Source organism: Ceratina calcarata, unplaced genomic scaffold (genome assembly GCF_001652005.2).
Source record: "Ceratina calcarata isolate Rehan_Ccalc_2016 unplaced genomic scaffold, ASM165200v1 scaffold25, whole genome shotgun sequence".
Classification (NCBI taxonomy): Eukaryota; Metazoa; Arthropoda; class Insecta; order Hymenoptera; family Apidae; genus Ceratina; species Ceratina calcarata.
The window spans coordinates 1,195,521-1,212,200 of record NW_017147017.1 but is presented as its reverse complement, the minus strand read 5'-3'; the positions used below and the strand labels follow the sequence as shown (position 1 = coordinate 1,212,200).

General features: G+C 42.6%; 1 protein-coding gene across 2 annotated transcripts in view; it reads left to right on the top strand.

Annotated features, from left to right (window-relative positions):
• sfl (N-deacetylase and N-sulfotransferase sfl) overlaps nt 1-16,680 on the top strand; it is a 179,553-nt gene that overhangs the window by 151,872 nt on the left and 11,001 nt on the right. For both annotated transcript variants that reach the window (XM_018021039.2, XM_018021040.2), the window contains 2 exons: nt 13,645-13,897; nt 14,482-14,673. In XM_018021039.2, coding sequence (XP_017876528.1) covers nt 13,645-13,897; nt 14,482-14,673 — 445 coding nt within the window. The remainder of the gene's footprint in view (nt 1-13,644; nt 13,898-14,481; nt 14,674-16,680) is intronic.

The following is a 16,680-nucleotide window of genomic DNA, read 5'->3' as shown; positions in this document are numbered from 1 at the left end:
TTATAAATTAAACGCAACGTTATTAACGGTGATAGTCGCGTCGCGAACAAAGCGAGGTTCATAAATACACGACACTTCGTGGCGCGTCTGCTCGTCGTTGACGGTCGTTCCTGCGCAACGGGAACATACATGACGTACGAGCGACAGTAGCCGGACTCCGCGGATTTCCGTTCGAAATAAATATGTATCTGTCGACGCGGCTTCCGACGCGTATCCTACCAGGCCTATGGAAATGCTCACTCCAGTCTTTTTTGTCCGAATCTCAGTTTTGATATACGAGAATAATGAATATAAAGCGTGGAAACGCTGGTTTTATCCCCTGGACTCGCGCCAAGGAAGTTTCCGAGTGGGTTTTCTTGAACGATATTTGCCTGGGGAAAGTGGATTTAGAGAGTTCGATGAAATCTCGTAACGAGCGCCGTAAACAAGGATCGAGTAACGATACACTAAAAGAAGTCAGATTGCGCTTCAGATTCGTACGGTACGTTTTCCTCTTCGTCGATCGCAACAGTTTGATTTTAAGCACTCCGCTCGATTAATCGATTAAATCAGAAACCAGAAACAGATCCCGCGCGACGCGACGAGTTAATCAGGATCGAAACAAATTACGGGGCAAACCGTCGGCCGGATCAAGTACCGCCCTTGCCAATTAGAGGCCGTATTTTAAACTAATTCCGAGGGCAACGGTCTGGCTAAATGCCCGGCCGCGGTTTTCACCTAATTATCTCGAACGAGGCCGAGAGCGATCGGCTCTCACTGAAAAAAGTCTCTGGTTGCCTTTTCACTATTTTCGAGCCGCTTCATAGATTTTAATTACAAAAACGAGTTCCGCTCTCGCTCCGAATGCCGTTCGAAATTGATACGTGCTCGGTAAATGATTTGAATATTTCTCAAATCGGTTCGATTCGACGGATACTTGATGCTTCAATTATATTGTCTCAGAAGCTTGGGAAGAGAAAAGAGGGGAATTTATCCGTTCTTGCCGGAATAGGTGGAGAGATTAATCGATTTGGCTCGACGATAACGGAAGGGCCGTAATAATTATCGCCGTACTCAATTGTGTCGCGATACTCGCGTCAATTCGCTCGTGGAAATCCTGCCTCGCCAATCTCCCGAACCTTCGGCTCGCTCTCCAGTTTTCCGGCAGCCGTCGCATCGTCTCCTCTATTATCTAATATCGTTTGCCTCTCGAAACGCTGATGCGATTAGTATGCAGCTGCGAGAACGATGGAAACGTTCGACATTGATAAAGAACGGGGAGAAGCTTTTAGCTAGTCGGGACGCAAATTGTGCTCGAGACGTTTTTAGTACAGCAGGCTTCTGAAATTGAATTCCGGCTCATTGATAAACTACACATAATATCCACGAAGATATCTGTTCTTGCAACAAATCTTCTATATATTCCTGTCGTCTTCGCGATGCATGCGTAACAATCCGTATTATTAAATTGTTCATGATTCACTGAATGCTTTTCCGGTATTCTGACTGATTTACCTTTATTATCAATAATTAACTACATTGTAAATGGAAAAATCGAAACTCTCAATCTTTTATTACAATTACTACAGAGCCCCTTGACAGAAACGTTTTAATTAAAAACGAGAATCAATTAAGCCGCGAATTCCTATCTATTACTGTTCCATACGTTTTTAATTCGTTCCATCCTTTTGGCGAGGAAATTATTTCCGTTTTTACGTATAAATATTTAATCACGTGTATTAATATCTTTCGATCGAATTGAAAGTCGGACCACGACATTAACATTTCCCATCCTCTGCTCAAGATCCATTAATAAATGATGGTTTCAAATGGTTTCAAATGGTATCAAGATCCATTAATAAATGATGGTTTTTTACAATAACTCCAATCTGATATAATAGTTCCATACCAAACTTCTTATTGGTATGCTTAATTAATAATTTTATTAGGTTTTTGTTAAAAACTGAAGCTTGTCCTCCTAAGACTTAGGAAAGTGTATACGTATATATGTACTAAAGTAACATCAGGAAGCAATGGTAGCCCGGAGGAGAAATAATTTACCCCTGGGGCGTGTTCCAAAGAAGTCTTACTCGCATCGTAAATTCGGTCCGACGCGCGCTACCCCCGCCCTGTCTCCCCCGAGCCTGAAAAGCTCTAGTAGTAGTTCGTCCTGGGAAAACAACTTCATAATTTTCGGGGACCTTCCTGATTTGGCATGCCTAAGTTACGAGGAACAACGAACGAGAAGAAATTCCTTCAGGCATTCGTCGTCCCAGTTCCCTCCTTCCAAGCCTTTCAATTCTACCTTGTCCAAAGAAACTTCCAAAAGTAATACTGCTTGTGCATTATACCTTCTAGTAAAGTTATTTTATAATAAAGTCTTATTAAAGTCGACTGGCTGAACAATAATTTATTTTTAATCGTGACTGAAATGTGTGTTCTATCAGTCGGTGATCTGAAATAACGGTTGATACCTGACCGTTCTCATTCCAGTTTGACATGTCGCAATGAAAACACTCGGAGGTTCGACAAATAGATCGGAAAGAAGTCAAAGGGAAAGAATCGGCACACGAATCGAAGTTAATTCGATTCGCGAACGATTCCGAGAGCCGACTCCGGGATTCCCACCACGCAGGTTGAATTTAAAACACGGGATCGATCCACGACGACGAGTTCGGATTTCGCATGTTGTTCCTGGTCTCTCCCGTTGTCCCTTCGTTGGACAAAGTTTCTTCCCCTCGAAAATAAAGCTTCGACTCGCGTTTCCTAAACCTAGCACGCGGCGATGGAGTTACTCGTAGCTTCGGAAGAACTTGGAATATCGAATCGGGCAACAAAGTTTTTTCTCGTGTTTGTCGAATTCGGTCGAGTACGATTTTTTACAAAATGAAGAGTATTTATGGCTACATTGGAGAGTCCAATAACGCGCGTTGGCTGTGTAAAGAGATAAGTAAATATAGGAAATGGAAAAACTCTTAATTAAACATGGTGGAATCGTAATATTTCTCTGGTTAAACAACAACGGTAAACAACTCGAGGTATTAAATTATCAAGACTCGTATTGTTAAACTGTGTATATGGGTGAATATTTGCCGTGCTTTCTATTAATAATTATATATAAATACGAGTTTAATGTAGTTCCAGCGTAAGAACGCTAATGAAGTTCCTTGCCTCTTGTCCGGTGTTTGAACTCCTTCGGGCAAAAGTAACGATTTGTTCAATAGTTCCACAGTGTCAAGTCGAACGTTTTTAACGAACTTTGTAACAGGTCGCCTTGAAGAACCCTGAAAAGTTCCTCCAAACTACGTCCTTCTGAAACCAACTCTTGAGTCCAGTGAACAAACTATATTATAGTATGATCGAAGGATGTCGAGAGAGCAGTCGAATATATTTATTTCAATGTGTCTCCTCAGGAATTAGAATATCACACATCTTTTTTAAGAAATTAAGTTGAGTGTGAATATACAATTTGACATAATACCCAGAATGTAGGGGATTTTACTCGTTCCACAGAGGGCAGGTTCGTATTTTCTTATTCCATCGCGTCTGCCTGTTCACCCCTTAGCGCGATGCTCTTCCTGAAAATCCTCTTGACGAGGGACTCTGCTCGTTTGCCACGTCCGGCTCATTCCTCCCGTGGATCTGTAGAAGGACACCATCCAAGACCGGGGATGATAAGTCCTTTCCCGAGTGTTGAGAGTAAATCGTGTTTGCCCAACCCCGGTCCAGCGGAGGCTGTGCCGACTCTTCAAAGGGTGTTCGTTCCGCGCCTGGAAATTCTCTTTTCATTCTTGTTTTCACATTCTTTCCCCGCTTCGTCCCTTGTTTTGACAAGTAGAGCGTATTACGAAAGTACATCCTCCCTGCCTTCGTTAAGCTTGTAATACGTCCCTAAATAACTGCCGTTCTCTCGACAGAATGTACTCACTTTTTGTATCACAATATTTTTCAAACTCGAATTCGATTCATTTCCTTGCCAGACGAAATCGTAAGTACAGAATAACGAAGACTAAATGAATTCCCTGCAAATATTCGGATTAAAAAATTTATTCACATTCGTTTCATTCGTTGAGTAGACCATAACGCGTGTTGCTTTATGCCAGGATGTGAATCATGGATGTTTCGCCGAAGGATTCAGATAATCATCTTTAATTATTCCACGGCACTCAGGTGCGAGTGATTTTACCAGAAGAAAAGCTGTCCGAGAGAATATAAACTTTACGGCTGTTTTTTCTTTGGGGCGAACGGCCAAGGAACCCGATAAAGCCGTTCGCTTATGCTTTTAGAGTTCTGTCCCTTTTTCCAACTGTCCTCTTTTTGTTCTCGAGACACGGAAAAAATGGAAGCTGCGCGGTAGAAAGATTAAAACGAGGATCGTCAACGGTTAACCAAAGAACAGAAAGAGAATTTCAACTAAGTTTTGCCTTCCTGCGCGCAATAAGGATCAACATATATTTCTTTCCAAGATAATCTTGGTTCTATTCTTGCTTCTCAAATAAAATTATTTCCCTTACCACGCCAAAATCTTTATACGATAAAAAATCACTGTTCAGCCAAGTTTCACGCAAATCCCTCTATTTTTCTTCTCGCCAGAGGCAAACAGGCTTTGCTCGTAACCCCCCAAATGGGTCCCCACCTAATCGTCAACAATAACAACCGTCTCGAACTTTTTTGAAATTACCCAAATCCAACTTTTGTCCAAGACGTCTGAATTTCCTCAGTGCAATCAACTGTTCCATTAATTCTAGCCAGTTAGAATATTAGCTGAATCACAACTTGCCGCGCGAACCTTATCTTCATCGCTTCTTCTTTACGAGCCATCTCGAAGTGAATTTCGCCCGAGACCTCAAAGACGGCTTAATTGTCTAGGCGTCTCGTGAAATTCACTCGCGGTTGCCTCCGCTGTCTGGCGAAGATCCTGTGTAAGAAAATCGTGTAATTAATACGCCTCCGAAACGTCGCGTATCCGTCTCGTACGCCTCCGTGTCGCGGAACGTCACCAGACGTTCTTCCAGTAATGCGGAAGACAGGCAATTCTGAATTCGCTTCCGTTGTTCCTAGCCACTACTGCGGGAATGCAAATAGTAAATGATGCTTCGTTAGACAAAGGGATATTGATCCATGTTCCAAATGAATGGAACGAACTTTTTATCAGCAGATTGCGAATTTCATGCATTCACCAAAAAATGCGTAGAGTATCCAAGATTTAAAAAATTGCATAATTACGATAAAGTGGAAGAACAGGAAACTAAATGAATTTTAACGCGTTGTCCCTGTTCACAAAGACGATTTGTTTGATGAATTACGGTAACAATAAACGAAGATGCAGATTGCAGCGGGAAATGGAGGAAAAACGTGGTAACTAGGGTGGAATTTCGAAGGTAGAAACCAGGTGGCCCGAAAAATAATTGTTACAGCGTTAGCTGGAGCATTTTAAAGGATTTTTCGCTCGTAAAATACCGGTGGAACGGGTATCGTGGAACAAAGGACGACGCGAAGCACTCGCTGGAATTTCCCTTTCGTCACTTGTTTCGCTAGATCAGGACTTCGTTCCCCATTGATAAAAACCAACTAGTTCCTGTATGTATACCTGCGTAAACCATTGTAAAGAATAACTGCAGCTTGCATCACAAGTGGATCAAGATAGCTCTGCGCTCGTGTGCAGTACAGTTTCGTGGCATAACTTGTAATATTCTGTCGCTGTTTTCGGTGCTGAAATTAACTCATACAACATGGAATCGAGCAATACTTTCTTTGTATCTTCTAAAGGTCGTTTATGCATTTAAGTTGATTCTTCAGGCACTTTTATCGATGCAATAATGATTGGAATCTTTGATATAGTTTTTATACGTGCAAAGAAATTATGCAATTATTTACGCACCGATCTAATATCTTGCGTTCCCGGATATGGTTAAATCAAAGAATAAGATTGAGAGCGACGTTCGATCAATGAATTCTGCGACTTTGAGCAGCGGACTCCACAGTGAACCACGTTCGTCCCCTCGAGACACCAGTTCGTTGTGCAAAGAAATTGCGGTGGTTCAAAGGGGCAACGAGATTAGAAGCTGTTACCCGGTCCGTCGTATAATCTTCACCGCGGGCATTCGGACCACACCAAGTTGGCTCGGTGCGGCAAGTTTCTTCCACGGGAAGACCGATTCCCCGATGTCGATCGACCTCAAAGCCCATTTGCAACGGAGAGGGAACCGCGAGGATCGAAAGGCAAGCGTGTAAAGGGGATCGAGGCGATGAGAAGCACGAGAAATTCATAAAGCTGTTCTTAAGCCGCCGGCGCGGCGGAACGTCCGTCAGTCAGTCAGTGACCTTTTCACATCGGAACGATCCTTCCGCCTTGGTCTCAAGAGGATTCCGAAGTTCCTTCAACGATACCTTCCTTTAGTTCAAAGCACTTTGGCCGACCACTTTGAATATTTTATCGGACCATTATTTGATGATCCGATCGATAATCTAATTCTACTTCTCTTTAACCCGTTAGTATCGCTAATATTTCATGTTTTTTTTTTAATCATTTTAAGCTATAAAATTTTTTTATTTTAAATTTTGCGACAACGGTGATTTAACTCTGTATCCACGAATCAAAAAAGCAATTCCGGGTGGAAAATCGGTCCTGCGCCAACGGTTCGACCGAACCGTATTCAGGAAACGGAGAAAGTTGCCCTCGCTGAGAAATTCCGGGGTCGGATATCGCGCCCAGGGTTTTTGTTTAATCGCGCTTCTTGGGAAAGTTGCGCGCAGCTAATTAGAAAGTCAAACAATAACGCCGGTAGGTAGAAGCCGTTGCGAGCCGGTCAAAATAATTAGGGAATAGTCGGCTTAAGTGTTTTAATGGTTGAACGAGCTATCCGTACTTCCGAGGGATAGGAAGTTTCCTGTGCGCGGGGGGGGGGTTGCTTGAACAGTTTGATCGGCTTACAGTGGAAAAAGTGGCAGATTTTGGAGTGGAGAAGGCCAGCTTTTAAGCACACAGTGAAAAGGATAACGCATGCCTTTATTTAAAGGTTTCCGATTATACTTTACTGCTACAGGATTAACCAGTGCAAAAGAGCATTAGTAACTTCGTTGAACATTTAAAAGAGCTTTAACGAAACAACAGTATCAATCGAAACTATATTATCTCCGCGTGGCAAAAAATTTTAATAACATACTGAACGTAAAACTGAAGAGAAAATGAAAAGCGTCGAAAATATAAAACGCTCCGGGATGTCTTTTGATCCTCCCCTCGATATTTTGCTTTGCGTATGAAGCGTATGAAATTCAGGTCGGCGAAGCGTTCATCCCGACGACAGGTTTTATTCCCAACCTCCTGTCTCGCCATAAAATTGAGATTTTAATCGATACCCGTTCGTTTCCAAAATAATTGATAAATACGGGTAATGAAATGCAGTGAAAAACGAGAGACGTTGAAACGTGTAAAAAGGGGGAAGGTAGAGTTTAATTGAAACGAAACGCTTTAGGCGGATGTGTTAACAAAATGCGGTATAATCACCCGCGCGAAATTTTGCAACTTTTCCCGAGGGGGCGACAAACGTCCAATTAGTAAGTCAAGTCTCCTGGCCGGCGAATTTCTCCTCCGCGGGGTGTGCAGCCGCCATAATGCCGGCTAACGCTAATTTAAGGGCGATATTTCAATTCTCAGGTGACACCGAGAAATTACTTTCTTCGCGGAAGCTGGTTAGATGGAAATTAAGTTTCACGCAAGTGGGACATAACGTTCGCCCTCGTAAACGCGAACGAATTTGCTTCCTGTTTCTCTCTCGTCTTTATTTTTCTTCCTTCTTCTCGCTTCCTGCTGCTTTATTGCGAACCATCCCGGCGCAGAACCAAGGACGCCGGCAAACATTTACAAAAATCAACGTCGACGTTATCGCGGCGTCGCTTTTAGTTGAAATATTAACAAGGCTGAGCTGAATATTCCCGGAATTTTTTCAAGGAAGCTTTACCTACCTTGAGAAACTATTCTTAACTGAAAGCTGTCGACAGTATTTGACTTGGTTGCTAAAAGAATTTTAATTATTAATTTTTTAATGATCGTTCTGATCCTCTTACGTTCTGAAAGAGGCGATGCAGCAGCGGCGCAAGGGTTAAAACGGAAACACTTGATCGTCTCCCCGTAATCCCTGAATCCGTTCGATTCTCCTCCCTGTCAGCGACTGACATTCAGCCGGGAAGGTATTCAACCCTCGTGACGCACCCTCGAAAGGCTCTTCAAAGGCTCGAACAGACGGCGGGGGTGACGGGATAATAAGGTCTCACTACGATCACATCCCGGCATGAGAGCAGCGGTTTCAACCCTGACCGTGAGCTTCACTGCTGCAATTATCCTGCGTGTCCGAGCACGAACAACGCCTCATTGTTTCGCCCCCATATCTGTTTGAAACAAGACTGGAGCTAACGCGTCCATTCAACATTTTAACGACATCCACATGCAATCGAGACTAAAAATTTCCATCGTTTGTCACGCACCCCGTAGGTTTCACAAATAAAAGCGTGAGGACAGTGACGTTTGAAATAACTTCGAGAAGAAGATATTGTAAAGAAAAGGAAGAGGTTGAATGAGTCGATGCAATAAGTGTGAACGTCCCTTTTTAGAGTTTGCAACGTTGGATCTGCAGTGTGCATTCTCCTGGATTACTCCGCCAAGACCCAGAATCCAAGCCGTCCAATCCCGCCCCCTGCGGCGAGCTTCTCCCTCGCGATTTTGTTGCTAACTTTGTTTCCTCTCGATCGCGTTATTCCGACGTCCTCGCGATAAGCATAGTAAGCTGGCAAACTCGTCGAAGGGGTTGCGGAACTCCTGCTCCCGATGGCTATGTTCTCCTTGACAGTGACATGATTTATTCAGAAGTTGCCACTAGATACAAGGTTCCTCGAACGATGTTAGAAGATGGAAACGATAGAGTCGAAAGATATATGGAATATCCTTCTTCTTTGATGATAAAGCCTGAAAGATGTTGGATCTTCTTTCTTTTATCTTTCACCCAGGAGAATCTTGAGTAGCGAACATCCTCTTTATAAAAGAAAACAATGTGCCGTAACCTCGGACACTCTTGCGGGCGAATTGCAAACAGCAGATTCTCTGTACTTGTATAAGTTAAACAATTATAATGAACATAAGGACTTTGTTATAGAAGAGATACAAATAGTATTCTTCGCATTCATTCGGATTATTAATTTTTATAAGAAATCATTCTGCATCAAGTCAATGCATTGAGTGAGTTGGTGTTTATTGAGAATTCTTATATACGTATATTAAAGCCTAGCACAAGGAAACGACGACTATCGGTGGTTTCATTTATTCTTACAATTCGCATAATTGTTGCCTCACATCCCATTTCGCACATTTCCCAAATACTCAGAGAAATTACTGGCCACCTGAATATTACAGATACGCGAACAGCGGCGGATAAAGGTGAGGGGGGCGGGAATAGGAATACGAAACAGGGACACCCAGTGCTCCCAGAGGAGACGCCGGGGCGGAATTCTCCTTCATGAATAATTCCCGATGTCCCTTCGTGCATCCGTTTCTCGCGGAATGCGTTTCAGAAATCTAGAAGCCGGGCTACAGGTACCCGAACCCCTCCTAAGGATACACGAGCGTCGATCATCCATTTCGTTTTCGCGCGGCTTGCTTTCTCATCGAAATTCGCTCTACGTACGCTTCCTATCCCTCGGCTGGGACGCTGCGACGGTGTAAATGAGCCTTAACAGGGTTCATAACGCTCCTCGCCGTGCTCTGAAACATTCACACGGTCCCGACTCTAGCCCTTGCGAGGGAACGAAAAAAATTTCGCCACAAATCATCGCGTTTGGCCTGGATTCATCGAAACCACGGTCGATCCGTTTACGTTTCGAATCGGAATCGATCCAATGGCACGTCTCCCCAGCTTGTTAACCGGCTCTTGTCAAGGAACGCGTACAGTTGGTCGTTACCTGACCAAGTAGTCGCCCATCGGCCGTTATCGCCGCTTGTTTAGCGCTTATCGAGGAGGATGCAAATCACGTAGGCCGGGCGTCGAATAGTTCCGGGTCCCGAGGCGTTCGCTAATCGATTGGCACGTGTTCGAGGTGCGACCAAGGAAAGCTCGCGTGTTCCATTCGCGCTAACCGGGTCAGAGAGGAAGAGGTGATGTCGGGGAGGAGAGAGAGAGAGAAATGAAACGGATTCGCACGACAATTCCATTAATTCTGGTATTCGTTCGAATCTCATTAATTTCGGCAGGCTCAACCGATGACCGTCACCCTTAATCATTTAAAATTCAAAATATTGAGCCGTTCAATTGCAGTCATTCATTTATTTCGTGTTTGTACGAACGCAATTAAGGAATGTAAGTTGACGGATGTTCCAACAGTGTAAAACAGAATTGTTAAACAGAGGTCATTAATCCGATTGAATTTCTCATCCAAAAACGATGGAACGAAGTTAAGCCGCACTCGGTTGTTATTTTCTGAAGGGACAATTCAAATATCGACGGGCAGAGCGTGTCGCAGTAATGGGGCGTAAATCAAAACTGGAACACGAGGCCGGAATAAATAATGGAACGATAAATCGGATGTTCATTCTTATGCGTAACAAATTCATATTTCATGACAAATTAATCGCAGCAATTAGTTTATCGTTGTGAATAAAACAACGTGTTGCCCCGCGGACGTGCAGACGCGAAACAACTGAACGGTAACATCTGAAATATCGTGATATGTAAACTACGAACTCATCGCAAAAATATCCCGTCCCGATTAAACGCAATCGTTACCCCGTCTCGTAATTAACTCGAACGATGAATTTTAAAGTCTAAAAACGTACGATAAAACGAACTGTTCATTTTAATTGGACCGGGTCATTGTCCTATTTCAAATAATAATTCGTACAACGTTTCATATAATTATTGATGCAGTAAATAAAATGTTACGTTGTTATATATCTGACAAGGCAAGTGTCTTGATACTTACGGCCAGTAGCGTAGCTGGATCCATTAACCAACACAGCGTAACGTTCGATACCCGAAGATTCCTCTCTCTTCGAATCTATTCAACCGCGCACTCCTCATTCTATCGGAGTCCCTCGGAACAATCGGTTCATCAGAAGTTACGTGACTCACGGTTCGCCAGAAGTTAGCCTAACTCACACCCCCTAACTTCTATCTACCTGTGATGCTGGACGCGTCTCGATATACGTATATATCGGCGTCATTTACCGCATCCCCGAACAAAGGAGAGTCTGAACAAAGGGGATTCGTGCAAAAAATGTTCATCTCCCGGAGAGGAAAACGAAGAAATCATCGTAAATCCGCTCTGGCTCGAAAATACGCGATTATCGATTACCTGTCCCCGGTCATCGGTTTCACCCATTCCTCATAACCCCCGCCGTTACGTGATTTGCATCATCGATAAACGATTACGTCAACTTCGCCATTTCCATTCCAGTATATTATTCGTAGACTGGAAAATAAAACTTACAGAATATTAATTTAAAAAATAAAATCTAAATTCAGATTCCGTTCGCGTGAATGTCATCAAGTTCCGCACATTATGTGCATTCTTTATATTTTCTGCACATCTAGTCTTTCTTTCCGCAGTTCAATTCCATTGAACATCCATGGTAACAAGTTAATACTATTTGAAGAGTCCTCGGAGCTAAAGGGGTGGTAGCAATTAGTCCACTCCAGATGAGACAAGTGGAAACCATTGAAGGACATAATCTTGGTCAACTGGGCATTGAAACAAGCCTAATTAGGTGTTTCCATGAGGGTGGATCGATATCTTTGATATCTTTTACGGAGGATGAGAACAGTAGGGTGCACACGCGTTGTATTGCGAGTGGCAATTGGCCGGTGCGACGCGTCGCGGCAACTACCGGGCCAAGAACAAAAGGGCCCACGTCGCGGGGTTCGAGTTCGTTATGACAGTTCGTTAGCTCGGCAAATTGCCGGGCCGCCCTCGTTAATGGGTGGTTGCCAATTATCGAACCAATTACTCCGTTGAATTATCCGGCATTCGTTCATTCATTAGTTAACTGCAATTTTCTACCGTGGATCCGTAAACTGTTGATAGCCAACCGGTCACCCATTTATCCGCTGGCGCGAAATTACGACGCTTCCCATCCCGATGGGTCTCCAATGGTCATTATTGAAGCTGTTGCTCTCTCGGAAACCCTAATTGCTGCGCCAATACTTGAAAACGATTTCGAGACGATCGAACTGAAGATCGTTAACGCGTGCGAGTTTCCAATGCTAACGACAATTGCATAATCAATTAGTCCACCATCATCATTATTAATAAGTTACTACCTGAAAAATTTGTAATCATAAGGTATACGTAATTCCTGTAGAATATCACGTATTTCATTTGGTTCATAATAGTGAAACAAAATCTGAGTTACATAGGATTTACGTATATATTTTTGAATGCATATCAAATAATTGTTTTCATGTATTGAAATCCTGCATTCGATAAAACTCGGTAATTTTACCGGATTGGTAAAAAAATCGTATCGCAAACAGGCTGCTATAACGCGTGATTCATATGGTTCTTACTATATAGACGTGTACAAACATTACGTTGTGTGGTAAATATGATATTGCCAATCAAATATGAACCATATGTATGTATCACAATATTACTCTTAACAATTATTAAATATAATAATAATTATATAAATATTTTATTTGCTATACATAACTGCTTTAATTTGTTTAAAAAATCATAATATAATTTTATAAACTGTAGTACTGTACGTGAAACTAAGATTTCGAAAATTCTAAACATGCAAAGTACTGTCTATAAAATAAAAGCGTTTTGTTCTACCTGTGTAATAGAAATGGAAGTCGGTACATACAGAGGTTCACCGATTGATGCGAAGTGCAGTATAGGAAAAGTTATCTTCATCATGTGGTTAGCTGTAGGTATTAATTTGATTTTCGGTTAAAATAAAATCGACGCTAGATCCGTAGCCATCGCCAATAAACTCGAATACCTCTCGTTTTCTTGGTAAAAACACTTGGAAAAATCCCGTGCGTAGTTCGATCGGTTTATTTCAGTGATAAAGTCGGTTTATCGGGTGGAAGGGCGAATAAAAACGATCGGATAAAAATGCTGATATCCCATCGGCGTTCGAGTTGGAACGTTATTAAAAATCGAGGATAAAGGGAACCAGTAGAGAAATCGCCTCGAAAATGTAAAGGTACATTATGGTATAATTGCTTTATTATTCTCGAAACGTTTCAGATGCCGCGTCAATGGGATTTCGATAAAAACCGCTCTTGTTTTATCGTTTAACAATAACGATACTCCGGGCTGCCCCACCCGCTTCCTTCCATCGATATTCTATATTTTTTTCTTCGCGCATTTATTATCCGCCCACCGTTTTAAATAACCGATACCCGGTCGGATTGAAATTGCCGTAACCACTGTCGGCTGAGGCCGTTGCCCCGCGAATCGACTCATCGAAATATTCACGATCAAAAAGAAAACCAAGGGAACAGAGCGGAACAAGCGTGGAGTCGAAAGAAATGTTAATTTCAACTGATGATCCTTCTCTTCCTTCATTAAGGGTTTTAAATTGTGAAATCGTTGACAAGCTTCAATAATTTTTTAATGCCTATATGAACTTTGTATTCTAACGGGGAGATTTTGATTTTTCTGACACAGGTACAAGCTGGAAGTGGCCGGCAAGTCGCTGCCCGTGCTTACGAACCTAGACAAGGGTCGTTACGGGGTACTGATCTTCGAGAACCTGAACAAGTACCTGCAGATGGACAAGTGGAATCGCGAATTGCTGGACAAATATTGCAGAGAGTATTCGGTGGGCATCGTCGGGTTCGCGCCGTCGGGAGAAGAGAGCCTGGTCGGTGCGCAACTCAAGGGCTTTCCTCTTTTCGTCCATACCAATCTTAGACTAAAGGTTATTATCAACAATTTCCTTCATAACCCTCGAGACTGCACTCCGTCTAACAAAGACTGACAAATTGATATTCAAAAGAACTGACGTTCTAAAAAGAAGATAGATCGAAACGCGTTCAGGATAGGTGTGCATAGTTTTTATTGGCCGGTGCAAAATAAATTTCGCCGTGGCACTCGATAACGGTTCGAAGGGGTCGGACAGCGCGATTGGCAATCTCCGTTGCCGGTGACGAAACGACCTCGAGTTTATTTCGTAGAAAAATTGGAACGGTCGATGCCCAACTAGAAAAGAAAGGCTATCGAAACTGTATAGTAAACGCTAACAATGCCTAACTGTCGCAATCTAGTTACTATTTTGAATAAAGTATCGATACTATTATTGCTACCTATGATTAAATTACACAAGAATCATATCGGATTGATCAATCTATCAATATTACCTGGCAACGATTATTTTCTTTAGAAAATCTTCATAAACTTTACGAACCTTTTATAAATGAATTGAACCTGCTATCGAACCGGAGTAGGATAAACGACACACGTCCTGAAGTGGACAAAATGAGATCGATTTCCTTGCTTCTCCAGGATGCACAGCTGAACGCTGCGTCTCCCATCCTACGATTAACCAGATCCGGTGAAACAGCCTGGGGACCACTTCCTGGCGGTGACTGGACCATTTTTCAAGCGAATCACAGCACCTACGAGCCGCTGGCTTGGGCGCACCGGGACAGCCTGGATTATCCGGCCAACAAGAGCCCTTTGGCGACCGTCATTCAGGTGAGACACACGATTCCCGTTATGTGTTCCAATACTTCCGCCTCGAATACAGGTTTAATCGCGATTTGCCTTAAAATTACTGATATTCTCCGCCTCTATCGTTTTATATCATTAATAATATAAATGAATGTACTGTCGAGATGAATTTATTACGAATGTTACGCCATACCCAATTGCAAAAGTTGTTTCCCTAGACTTACGAGCTTTTCACCTTGGTGGGAAGACAGGAAATCCTCGAAGTTGCATCGACCAACCCTTCTTAATTAGCAGATTAATTAACGCACTTCCTGTTTATCGCTTCTCTCTTAACGCAGTTGCCAAAGATCCTTCCTTGAAATTCATCAGGCTAACTAACGTAATTGCCAAGAATATTAATTAGAACTTACAAAGGACTGTGCGCTTCGACGCGAGTGTCGCTCGGAAAGAATGAACTATACCTGTTTTTTCTTTGTAAAGAATTATTTAATCTTTTGTCCAACGCGTCGCGAGATACGAACAAATTGTTCTACCTCGGGTCATTAATTAATACGTGTGCTGTAGAAACACGGATTTCATTGTTTCTCCTATGGACCTGGGAAAAATAGCATTAATGAGACGCTTTTAAAAAAATTCATTGTCCGACATACTGTCGTTAATTAACTAACTTTTGTTCGTCGTCAATGGTTTTCCGTTTCCATTTGACGCGGAGTCGGAAGCCCATCGACGACTCCGATTTCCGAGATGAGAACACTGAACGTTCTGGCATCCGTTGCTATTGACCCCTGTGTATTGGTCGGTTTGCTCAGGCCACCGGTGGTGGTAGTCGATGGAATGACAGATAAACCGGTCAATAGTGGTTTGGTTTGTCGGTCACGAAACTCCTATTCGTGTGTCGCGTCGGATAGCTATTGCTTTTTAAGAGAACACAAACGCTCGTCAAAGGGAATTAAAAAATAGGAGTACGTAACCAAATTGCATTAGAAAATTTTCATTATTTCATTGAGATTGATTAAACTGAGATTTTTCAACACCACAAATCCGACTTTCGAGTGTCTTTGCTAGATTCTTATTTCCGAGATACGAAGAGAAACGAAAACAAATGTGAAGTTTCCGCGAGCAGCCCTGCTTTCATTTCGCGAACCAAAGTCTGGAACCTCTGTAGAAATGAAGATGGAAAAGCGAGGGGAACTAGAATCGCGTGCGAGAAAAGGGGACCAAGTAATGCAGATAAGGAGCAAGGAGGCAGCATTTTGATACGAAGCTGAATAAACGAGGCTTGAAATAATGAAACGGGAAATATACGATAATTGATATGTAGAAAAAAAATGCTTCGTCGGTAGTAAAATCAATTTTAGACAATAATAAGCTTTATAAACATTTCGTTGCAAGAACAAACGGTAAGAATGTTAAATCCTTAAGAAAAAATGAAAACAGAAAGAATTAGGAGTGGAGGAGGACAAAGCGTGAAATAATGCAAATGAAAACGGGTGAAGGGATATTAAGAAAAATGAACACATTAAGCCGGTTAAGAAAAGTACAGAAAGTGGAGAGGGAAGGAGAGAGAGAGAGAGAGAGAGGATCGTAAAAAATACGTGGACATGGAAACAATCCGTAAAGTTGTTCCGGCAGGCCGTTTACATCCGTGTAGGAATTCGAGATTGCGAGAGATTCCGCGACGCAGCTGTGAAGGCCCGAGCCGGAAGCGACTCCGGATGAGAGGAACTGCGCTAGTGATCTATAGATCGCGAAGAAGAGAATCTTACTCGACAGAAAGACGGTACGCGCCACGCAAACAGGAAGTATTCGTCTGATATAACAAACGACCCGGACGTGATATCATCTGCTTTTGCGCGAATTCCTTCCTCCCGACCGCGTACACGCTCGATGCATCAGAGGCAAGATTTTTTATTCGCTGCGTCGCGTCGCGAACTTTTTCTCTCTCCTTCGAGAAGTTTCATATCCCTAGTTTATGTTACACACACTCGAGCATACACCATACAATAAAAATCAATATGCTATTTCAAATAA